Genomic DNA, 12,250 nt, shown 5'->3' with positions numbered 1-12,250 from the left:
CTGACCCAAACCTTGAATGGTGGTTAAATATATTATAAAATGAATGATTCAGCTTTATATGTAATATGTGTTATATGTGTAGGGATATATTTAGATTTTGAATTGTTTGTTTTACCCATTTAAAAATATACATAATAAATGTATTAAGTATAAAAAGCAGATTGGTGTAATGCTGCAGCATTCAGTCCTTTGCTATAGTTACAAGAGACAGTTCAAGATGCACAAAGACATTAATTCATACAAGTCTGGTCAGTCAGCTCTGTCAGAATCAATAATCCAAGTAAGTAAACTGCAGAACAGGGATCATCTTGCATGCTCCACCTACAGCTTCACTGATCGCCTGGACTCTGGGGAGTGCTGCATCTGGCACAGTCTTCGTCACTAACCCTCCAGCTGTCAATCAGAGCTGCACACAGTCTCGCTCCCTCACCCATGGACACAGAGCTATGGGTGGAAACAGATGACGGGTATTCCCCTGAAACACTTACAAATGTCAAGATGACATTTTAGGGCCTAAAGAAAAGGGAGAGAAAGAGAAAAAGTGTTTGTGTACTGCACCTTAATGGCAAGTAGCAATAGCTGCATCAAGCCTGTGACCCATTGACATAACCAAACTTTTTCATTCTTCTTTTGTGATGCTTTTCCAGGCTTTCAGCTCAGCCTCTTTCAGTTGTTGTTTGTTTTGGGGGGTTACCCCCTTCAGTCTCCTCTTTAGCAGGTAAAAGGCATGCTCTATAGGGTTTAAGTCTGGAGATTGACTTGGCCAGTCTAAAACCTTCCACTTCTTGCCCCTGATGAACTGCCACTTCTTGCCCCTTTGTTGTTTTGGCAGTGTGTTTTGGGTCATTATCTTGCTGCATGATGAAGGATCTCTCAATAAGTTTGGTTTCTTATAGCGTAGACATTCAGTGCTAATTATTGTTTGAATAATCACTGTGATAGGACACACCTGGGCAACAAAATACACCTGTTAGTCACATGTTCCAATACTTTTGCTCACATGACAAGTGGGTGGGTTCAAACAAAAGGTGATCTCTTCTAAGTTGTGTGTCAGATTCAGATGTAAATACCTGGAAATAAAAGCCGGCATGCAAATCTCTCTCTCTCTCTCTCTATATATGTATATATATTTTTTTTTAATAGTTGATAAATGATGACAGCTGGTCTGGCCATTCACCCATTCATTTATTAATGTATTATATTTATCTGAAATGTATTTCTCCTGTTTATACCACAATAAAGGACTGATGTGGAAATAAATAAATAAATAAAATTGCACAGCAGTCTGTACCAATGTTTGTACCGAAAACACTGGAAAAAATCATAAAAAATATTTATAGACTGTGGTCAGAATTTCTCCCCATCCACAATTTCCACAGGCTATCTAGTTAAAGGGTTAGTTAGCCCAAAAATGATTCTTCTTTCAGATGAATCCTATCGGAGTTATATTAAACATTGTCCTGGCTCCTCAAAGCCTTACAATGGGGTAAGCGGGTGCTTTTTGTCAACAGTCCAGAAGACATGAAATAGAGTGTGCGCATCCGTAATAAAATGTACATTTACATTTAGTCATTTAGCAGATGCTTTTATCCAAAGCGACTTACAAATGAGGACAATGGAAGCAACCAAAATCAACAAAAGAGCAATGATATGTAAGTGCTATAACAAGTCTCAGTTAGCTTTACACAGTACACGCAGCAAGTTTTTTTAAAATTATATAATAAATAAAAATAAAACAGATAGAATAGAAAAAGAATAGAGCAAGCTAGTGTTAGATGCCTTTTTTGCTTTTGTTAATTGTATAATAAATAGAAAGAAAACAAATAGATAGAATACAAAAATATTAGAAAAGCTAGTTTTGTGCCTCTTTGGGATGGCACAATAAAGCAACGTTCACTTGCAGAACGTAAGCTTCTAGAGGGCACATAAGTCTGAACTAATGAATTTAGGTAAAGGGGTGCAGAACCAGTAGTGGTTTTGTAGGCAAACATTAATGCTTTGAATTTTATGCGAGCAGCTATTGGTAGCCAGTGCAAATTGAAAAACAGAGGTGTGATTTGCATTCATTTTGGCTCATTAAAAATGAGCAATTAATCTTGCTGCAGCATTCTGGATTAATTGTAAAGGTTTGATAGAACTCGCTGGAAGACCTGCCAAGAGAGCATTGCAATAGTCCAGCCTGGACAGAACAAGAGCTTGAACAAGGAGTTGTGAAGCATGTTCCGAAAGAAAGGGCCTGATCTTCTTGATGTTGATCAAAGCAAATCTGCAGGACCGGGTAAGTTTAAGCAATGTGGTCTGAGAAAGTCAGCTGATCATCAATCATAACTCCAAGGTTTCTGGCTGTTTTTGAAGGAGTTATGGTTGATGTGTCTAACTGGATGGTGAAATTGTGATGAAACGATGGGTTTGCTGGAACCACAAGCAGTTCTGTCTTGGCAAGGTTGACTTGAAGGTGATGGTCCTTCATCCAGCAAGAAAGGTAAAAAAAAAAAAAGTGAATAAAGGCCTCCTGTACAATAAGATAGATAGATAGATAAATAAATAAGATAGATAATATCCATATTTCAAACATAATAAACACTTCTTTCTCACTTCCCGCTGACTGTCGTATATGGAAGCCATTCCTGCGGATTATGTAGGACGTCAGTGTTGCGTGATTAGTGACGAACATGGAGAGAGAAAAACTGTGTCCCCTTAGTCCTGTAAAGTCAAACGGCTGACTGACTGATCCTGTCACTCATTTTGACTTTCTCTTTTTCTCTCCAGGTTTGGGCCTCCAATCTTGATGAGAGTAGAAAGGACTCTGTCTTGGGATCATCTACAACAGAGTGTCTGCAATAAGCTTTACTTGTTTAAAAAAAATACAATCATAAAGGTGAGTGTGAGCTGAACATAAATTACTAGTCTCAGGTTTTGGCGATAGCCGCATATGCTGTGGTTAGAGTTAAAGTAATTATAGGATCCCGAATCTCTTTATTATGACAGAAGCCCCTCGGTATGACACCTCTCTCCCTGTAAGCTTAAATATGCACATGGGAGAAGGATAATCATAGAGGCTAATGAGTTGAACAAGCGATGGAGAGATGAAGAGAAAGAGAGGCGATCATGAGTATAGATTTTTTTCACTCTTATTAAATACACACCTGTTGGAGTTACTGACTGAATATGAATAAATGTGCTTATTATCAGTCATTTCTTTTAGATACACGCTGAAGAACCTGATTATTGTAAGTTCAAATATACAGGAATGTGTAAATTTATCCATTTTCCCAAAAAGATAGACTAGTTTAACTTTAAAGTTTGCAAAGTCAGGGAATCATCTTGAGTTAAAATCTAAAATACATTTTAGTAGAAATATGTTTAACTGACTAACAGCTTACATTTATCAAATTAACTAATGTATTAAATGCCACTTTGAGCAGAAAGTCTTTAAAACTGGATATCACTGTGTTGTAACACTGGTCCTGTTCACTGACTCTGTTTTTTATGCAAATTCTTACAACTTATTTTTGCTTACGATATTATACCTGATAGATTGTATAGGAGCCTTGCGCTGCACAATAAACTAAACGTGTTAGAGCGTATTGCAGAAAATTAATGAGAGAGAAAGACACAAGAGATCTTACAATGTCTCCTAATTGGTTCAGTTCAACGGATTGCAGAGAGCAGAGTTGTATTGTTGTAATGTTTTCATACCGTAATAAATTAAAGGACCAATATAAACTCACCTTCTCTAACAAAAGACTGCTGCCGTTTTCATCTGTTCATTGGTTCCTATTAAATCTTTAATTTATCACTCTGTACGCTTGAGTACAGCTCCATTTTGCTCTATTTCTGTTTTAAATTGCATCTTTAGAGCCTGATGTTCCTCTCTTCCTCAGTTTCACTATAACTCATGCTGCTGTCATACCCAGAGAAAGAATGAAGCAAATGCCTTTTCAAAACTCTTAATGCAATAAATTTGTTAATGCAAAGAATGTGATATTATCAGGAAACTATTTTCATTATTTTCAGTGGTGCTAGAATATTTATGAATCAAGATTTTGAAATGTTGTCAATCATGCATTGACATAATTTTCCAAGAAGTATATATGTTTGTTAACATATAATTAAAAATAATGGGGTAAAAATTGTGTTTAGCAGGCCCTGGTATATCCAAACATAAACCTGGAAGTTAAAGGGTTAGTTCACCCAAAAATCATTATTCTGTCATTTAGTTATTCTCACATTGCTCCAAATCCGTAAGACATTAGTTCATCTTTGAAGCACAGATGAAGTTATTTTTAATGAAACCTGAGAGGTTTCTGTCCCTCCATTGAAAGTGCTTTCCACCGAAAGTTGATTAAGAGATCATAAAAATTATACACATGAATCCAACTGTTCAGTTAGTCTCCTTATGAGGCTTGATTGATTAAATGACAAACATATTTAATTTAGGCTCTTATTCACATATAAACATTGATCAACACATATAAACATTCCTTGGTCATAGACATTTCTGAGGACTTCTAGAAAATCATTGTTGATGCACCCCAAGCTGGAAAAGGTTAAATCAGATTGCAGTACATATTAAAGTATACAAGTGAAAGAATCTCAGCGTCAGTGTTACTTTACTTTTGAGTGGTTGTCTAACAAAAATCACTACAGGAACAAGACAAGTAATACTCAAGGAAGGGCCCGAGGGTAACACCTAAGGATCCCCCAGGCCTCTTTTACATGGTCTGAGATTAGTGTTTATGAACCAAACACTGAACAGGAATGGTATACATGGGTAATAACTGATCTGAATCTGGATTACGTAATCAGATTACATTTTAAAATGCTCATAATCAGATTACAGTTACTTTTTTATGGATTACATGATTACATATTATTCACACAATGGCATTAAATTATTCATAATTTATTGATTCTCCCTAATTCTTATTTTTTCCTCTTTTAAATGTTCCTTTCTAAAAATCTACTGTGTGTCATACCATTCAGCTTTGATTACATTCCCAAAAACACAGGAATATATTTCCTCTCCCTTTGCTTTTTTTATTTCAATATAGTACGTTTAATGGTAAATTTTAAATGTGTTTGATAAAAAGTAATCTAAAAAGTATTCAGAATACATTTCCTGAAATGAGTAGCCTAGATTATGTTACTAACTACAATTTTCTTCATGTAATCTTTAATCACAGACTAAAAGTAATCTACCTAGCTCTGGCAATGAGACGCCACTGCTCTACAAGAAGAATATTGCTACTCATTTAATGTTTGGTGTCTCACGTGGGTGAGACAGAAGACTATTGGAAGAATGTCTTGTGGACAGATGAGGCCTAAATATAACCATTGTTTTAAATGAGAAGCATTGCATTTGGGGGAAACCAAAACAGTGCATTCAATAATATGAGCCTCATCCCAACTGTACAGCATGGTGGTGGCATTATTATTGTTTGGGGCTGATTTGCTGCCTCTGTACTAGGCTTGGCATCATTAATGGAATGATGAACCCTGCATTTTTTACAGAGTGTCAGTCCTTGAACTGAAGCTAAATAGAAAGTGGGTCCTGCAACAAGACAATGAACTTAACACACAAATAGATCTGATCCCCAGTCACAGAAAACTACAATTATTTGATCAAAAATACAGCAAAACAGTAATAGTGTGATATATTATTTAAAAAACAAATGTTTTGTATTTTAATGTATTTTAAAATATGATGTATTTATGTGGTGGCATTTTCTGTGGCCATTACTCCAGGCTTCAGTTATCACACGATCATTCAGAAATCTTTCTAATGTGCTAATTTACTGCTCAAGTAACATTTCTTATTATTGTCAACCTTGAAAACAGTTGTACTGCTTAATATGTCTGTTCAGGATCCTTTGATTAATAGAAAGTTGCATTTTTTTGTAACAATGTAAGAGGGTTTACTGTCACTTTTGATCAATTTAAAGCATCCTTGCTGAATAAAAGTATTACATTAAAGAAAAACGTACTGACCCTAAACTTTTAAATGGTAGTATTGGTCAAATTTATTCAGAAAAGCAGACCATTTGAAGGATTCACAAATTATGTAGCACCACTGTTCACACCCTTATGTCATTCCAAACCTAAATGCTGTTATTTTTCCTATGGAACACTAAATTTGTGTTTTTGATGAATCTTTATGCAGTTCTTATCCACATAATGACTTTTAGTTCAATTAAGCTACACATGGAGTGAATCAATAATATGGTGTTGTATTTGTGATAATGAGCTTTATTTTGCCTTCTACAGACTACTGAACTGTTTAGGATTCGTGTGGTGGGTGGGTCGGCTTCCTGCAGTTACCTCTCTCCCCACGCCAACAGACCTCTGTGCCACCCAACCGTGGACAGGTGAGCCCACATAACCCAGCCGAAAAAAAAACAAAACACTAAATATACACTACCATTCAAAGGTTTGGGAGCAGTACAATTAAGTCAATGTTTTTGAAAGATTCTGTCTACGGCTGTCTATTTGATCAACAACATAGTAAAAACAGTAATAATGTAAAATATTATAATTCACTGTCACATGGTCCTTCAGAAATTATTGTTTTATGCTGATTGGGTGCTCAATTAACATTTCTTACTATTATCAAAGTTGGAAACATTTGTGCTACCTAATATTTTAGTGGAAATTTTGATAAATTTGTTCAGGATTCTTTGATATATAGAAAGTTCAGAAGAGCAGCATTTATTTTATATACAGCTGATGAAAGTCAAAAATCAGTATCTCAAAATATTAGAATATTTACATTTGATTTTCAATTAATGACCATCCCAACAGTATAAATTATGGGTATCTCTTGTTCTTTGAAACCTCAATAATGGAGAAGATTGCTGACTTGGCAATGATCCAGAAGATGAACATTGACGCCCTCCACAAAGAGGGTAAGCCACAGAGGGTCATTACTGAAAGGTGTGGCTGTTTACAGAGTGCTGTATCAAAGCATATTAAATGCAAAGTTGACTGGAAGGAAGAATTTGGGTAGGAAAAGGTGCACAAGCAACAGGGATGACTGCAAGCTTGAGAATACTGTCAATCAAAGCTGATTCAAACACTTGTGAGAGCTTCACAAGGAGTGCACTGAAGCTGGAGTCGGTGCATCAAGAGTGACCACGCTCAGACGTCTTCAGGAAAAGGGCTACCAAGCCACTTCTGAACCAGAGACAACGTCAGAAGCGTCTTACTTGGGCTGTGGAGAAAAAGAACTGAACTGTTGCTCAGTGGTCCAAAGTCCTCTTTTCAGATGAAAGTAAATTTTGCATTTCATTTGGATATCAAGGTCCCAGAATCTGGAGGAAGAGTGGAGAGGCACAGAATCCATGTTGCTTGAAGTCCAGTGTGAAGTTTCCAATGTCAGTGATGATCTGGGCTGCCATGTCATCTGCTGGTGTTGGTCCACTGTGTTTTCTGAAGTCCACACTTCATGCTTCCTTCTGCTGACAAGCTTTATGGAGATGCTGATTTCATTTGCTTTGAAGCACAAATGAAGTTATTTTTAATGAAACCTGAGAGGTTTCTGTCCCTCCATTGAAAGTGCTTTCCACCGAAAGTTGATTAAGAGATCATAAAAATGATACACATGAATCCAACTGTTCAATTAGTCTCCTTATGAGACTTGATTGATTAAATGACAAACATATTTAATTTAGGCTCTTATTCACATATAAACATTGATCAACACATATAAACATTCCTTGGTCATAGACATTTCTGAGGACTTCTAGAAAATCATTGTTGATGCACCCCAAGCTGGAAAAGGTTAAATCAGATTACAGTACACATTAAAGTATACAAGTGAAAGAATCTCAGCTTCAGTGTTACTTTACTTTTGAGTGGTTGTCTAACAAAAATCACTACAGGAACAAGACAAGTATACTCAAGGAAGGGCCTGAGGGTAACACCTAAGGATCCCCCAGGCCTCTTTTACATGGTCTGAGATTAGTGTTTATGAACCGTCACCATCAAGCAAACTGAACTGTTGCTCAGTGGTCCAAAGTCCTTTTTTCAGATGAAAGTAAATTTTGCATTTCATTTGGAAATCAAGGTCCCAGAATCTGGAGGAAGAGTGGAGAGGCACAGAATCCATGTTGCTTGAAGTCCAGTGTGAAGTTTCCAATGTCAGTGATGATCTGGGCTGCCATGTCATCTGCTGGTTTTGGTCCACTGTGTTTTCTGAAGTCCACACTTCATGCTTCCTTCTGCTGACAAGCTTTATGGAGATGCTGATTTCATTTTTTAGCAGGACTTGGCACCTGCCCACACTACCAAAGGTACCAAAAGCTGGTTCAATGACTATGGTTTTACTGTGCTTGATTGGCCAGCAAACTCGCCGGACCTGAACCCCATAGAGAATCTATAGGGTATTGTCAAGAGGAAGAGGAGAGACACCAGACCCAACAATGCAGATGACCTGAAGGCCGCTATTAAAGCAACCTGGGCTTCCATACCACCTCAGCAGTGCCACAAACTGATCATCTCCATGCCACGCCGAATTGAAGCAGTAATTAAAGCAAAACGAGCCCCTACCAAGTATTGAGTACATATACAGTAAATGAACATACTTTCCAGAAGGCCAACAATTCACTAATTGTTTTTTTTTTATTGGTCTTATGAAGTATTCTAATTTGTTGAGATAGTGAATTGGTGAGCCTAAATCATCACAATTAAAAGAACCAACGACTTAAACTGCTTCAGTCTGTGTGCATTGAATTTATTTAATACACAGTTTCACAATTTGAGTTGAATTACTGAAATAAATGAACTTTAAAAAAATCATACTGACCCCAAACTTTTGAACTGTAGTGTATGTCTAGAAATTCCATGATACAGAATGTTTTCTGCACACCCTAAATGCTCATCAGTTGCGCTAAAGTTAATATCTCCAGCTGCTTTAAACTTTTTAATTGGTCTCCAAACACCCACATCACAGTATTTTAACCTAGTTTGTTCATTTTAACCACTAATTGTATCCTCTCCTCTGCATCATGTTTGTGAGGCTCTAGAGAGACAAACCCAACAAGCCAAAGCATGAAGAGCTCATCCTCTCAGTGCTGTAGGTGTAACACACACAGCTCAAAAGCCAATGATCCATTTCTCAATTTAAAGAGCTTAAAACTCAGTTCCACAGTGGTGACGGCAGGCTCATTTGCTTCTGTGCCTGATATTCTGGGCTGTTTTCCTCCCTCTTAAGTGAATATAACAGAATTATGATGTTTTTATTTGTGAATGTGTTCTACTTTAAAGTTGAATGTTTTTAAATTAGAGTTCAGTAAAATGGAATGGATCCTTATATCAGATTATGTATGAAATCACAAACTATGGAGTTTGATGTCTGAGTGTGTGTCTCTGTCTCTCTCTGTGCGTGTACCTGGTATTTATCACATTATGGGGATCAAATGTCACCACAAGAATAATAATACCAGTAAATGTTGACCTTGTGGAGACATTTTTAGTTCCCCATGATGAAACAAGCTTATAAATCATATAGAATGCAGTTTTTGAAAATCTCAAATACAGAATGTTTCCTGTGAGTGGTAGGTTTAGGTGTAGGGCGATAGAAATACAGGCCTATGGAATGTCCCCATACAACATGGAAACACACTGTGTGTGTGTGTGTGTGCTTGGTATTTCCTACATTATGAGCACCAAATGTCCCCACAAATGTAGTAATACCAGTAAAGTTTGACCTTGTGGGGTCAAAAGTTGTTTTTTTTTTGGTCCCCATGAGGAAAAGAGCTTATAAATCACACAAAATGAAGTGTTTTGAATGTAAAATACCAGAAAAGTTTCTGTAAAGGGTAGGTTCAGGTGTAGGGTTACAGTAAGGGGATAAAAAATATTTGTTATGCTATTTGTTAGCATTCAAAAGTACATTAACAAATAATTTCTGCAAAATCATTTGTAGATTTTTAGAAAGTGCATGAATTGAAAGTTCAATAACAGTTGTAAGCATTATAGCATCACTATACCAGGATACTAGCACTCTACTTTTTTGTTTGCAGAGGTGTCTGACCATCTCTTCTTACCAACACTTCATTTTTGCACTCTCATCCATGTCTGTCACTGTATAAATAGGTTGTTTATTTGTAATTATGATGTTCAGATGATAGCAGAGACATTCCATTTCTCAAGTGGTTACCTGCTGTTCTCTGACGCAAGCTGCTGCTCTTGTGTTCTGAAAGCCAGCAGTGTTTAACTGTGCAAGTAATTAAGTTTGTCAGCCATTGCTGAAGATGTATTCATTCATCTAGAGGTTTCACAAGCAAGATTGAGTTAAAAAGACCACGTTTTCCAAGTAATGACAGGAAGCATATGGTTGCCACAAACATTTATCATCAAATAGATTGTTCATATGAACAGAAGTTCAGAGAATGGAGAAAAAGTATCCAGAGTTAGTTAGTGTACTCCAGAAACAAAGTTAAGTGTGTGTGTGTGTGTTTGGCTCCCCAAAGTTCAGGTTGAGATAAGGTAAATTGTTCAGTGTAAGACAAGATAAGTTGTTCGGCGTGAGATAAGAAAACCCTTGCGTGTTTGTGTCAGAGCTTTCTTCTCAATAGACCAGAGCTGATGAATTCAAGTGAATTCCCCTCACGTCTCTGAATTACTGTTCCCTGCATTTAAATCCTCTCCGAAACAATCGCAATTAACGCAGACGGACTGCGTGTCAGAATTAATCTGGCTTTAGCCTAGCTCTCAGAAAAACTCAGCCATGCTCCAGTCACATCTTCAAATTACCCTGCACTCCTTTTTGCTGCAGCTTTTCCCTCTGTCATATTTGATCGATTGTTTGCAGAATTGCACAGGGTGAACAGTGAGGGCTTGAACACTGTGTGTTTTTCCTCTCTCTTGTGGTGTAGCCTGGTGATTATTGTCATTTGTGTCCATGAATCATATTTGATTGATTTATTTTCTCAGTCTGAGAACCTGTAATGATAGTGAGAGCTGCAGATGAATCCAAGTGGTAATTAACATGAGAAATAAAAAGCTAATTTTAGACTTGCAATTTTGAAAGATAAAGTAACTTGCCATTGTTCTGACGTTTTTTTAGCCTGTTCTCTGTCCCTCTAACTTTTCCTTATTCTTGTCTTGTGTTATGATGAAACGAATGAAATTACACGTTCTAGAAAACGAAATTACATTAGAGCCGTATCACAGTGGTGTGCCATTTGTTATAGTTGAGTCTGGTCATGAGCCTGTTGCATGTTATACCTCCTGTCTCGGTTGTGTCCTTACCCTCCCTCCTTTACTGCACAATCAATAGCCAAAAAAAATCCCTTTAATTAAATTATAGTAAAAAAATGCTTTATTGTATAAAAACAGTTGTGTCGCTTAATATTAGTGTGGAAATCATTAAACTTTTTTTCTGAAGTAATAGAAAGTTCAAAAGAGCAGCACTTGTTTGAAAGAAAATATTTTGAAACATAAATGTCTGATCAGTTTAATGTGCTAAATAAAAGTATTTACATACTTACTGACCCCAGACATTTGAACAGTAGTGTAAATTCAGGTTAAATAAAAAGAAAAGGCAAAACTTGAACAAAACGACAGTGTTAGTGTGCCAAATTATGTACTGACTTAGACTGAATTGACTATGAACTTCACAAAACTGATTATAGTCTGCCCCCTAGTGTCTGAATACCGAACTCACAATCTGAATCAGGTCTTTCTCTCACAGGGCCCTGAAATTATGCGGTCCTGGTGGTCCTCTGCATGTGAAGCTTGTGATTGAATGGGAGAACAGGATCAAAGAAGGGTAAGATACATGCTACTTCATAAAATGTTCTTATTTGAAGGCAGACGACTCATTTAATTTTAAACCACCCTAAGTGTCAAGTTCCCAGTATTAGTAAGAATCTTCTCGGTAATATTGTTTAAAAGTAATTTTATGTGTGATTTCATATCTGTTTCAGTCTCTTTGGTAACATTCAAGAGGAAGTTATTGAGGATGCGGAAAGTGTGAGAATCCAACAGCAGAATCATGTTCAGCAGCACAGCTGCACGCTGGATGAGTGTTTTCAGCTCTACACCAAAGAGGAGCAGGTACTCTCTCCTCCGGTCACACTCTTTTTATTTCTCTTTTCTATACTGTTTTCTTACTTGATTCATTTAAATATTGGATAAATATGTATGGGAATGTGTGTAGTAACTATGTAGAGATGTAATATATATATATATATATATATATATATATATATATATATATATATATATATATATACAGTGGGTACGG

The 12,250-nt window shown here is 36.6% G+C and overlaps 1 protein-coding gene across 2 annotated transcripts in view; it reads left to right on the top strand.

Moving 5' to 3' along the window:
* LOC306845431 (ubiquitin carboxyl-terminal hydrolase 43-like) overlaps window positions 1-12,250 on the top strand; it is a 114,852-nt gene that overhangs the window by 85,787 nt on the left and 16,815 nt on the right. For both annotated transcript variants that reach the window (XM_079378225.1, XM_079378226.1), the window contains exons 8-11: window positions 2,770-2,878; window positions 6,268-6,368; window positions 11,696-11,773; window positions 11,931-12,060. In XM_079378225.1, the coding sequence (XP_079234351.1) occupies window positions 2,770-2,878; window positions 6,268-6,368; window positions 11,696-11,773; window positions 11,931-12,060 (418 nt within the window). The remainder of the gene's footprint in view (window positions 1-2,769; window positions 2,879-6,267; window positions 6,369-11,695; window positions 11,774-11,930; window positions 12,061-12,250) is intronic.

The sequence above is a fragment of the Barbus barbus genome (genome assembly GCF_936440315.1).
Source record: "Barbus barbus genome assembly, chromosome: 25".
Taxonomy (NCBI): domain Eukaryota; kingdom Metazoa; phylum Chordata; class Actinopteri; order Cypriniformes; family Cyprinidae; genus Barbus; species Barbus barbus.
This window is presented reverse-complemented; position numbering and strand designations above follow the sequence as displayed.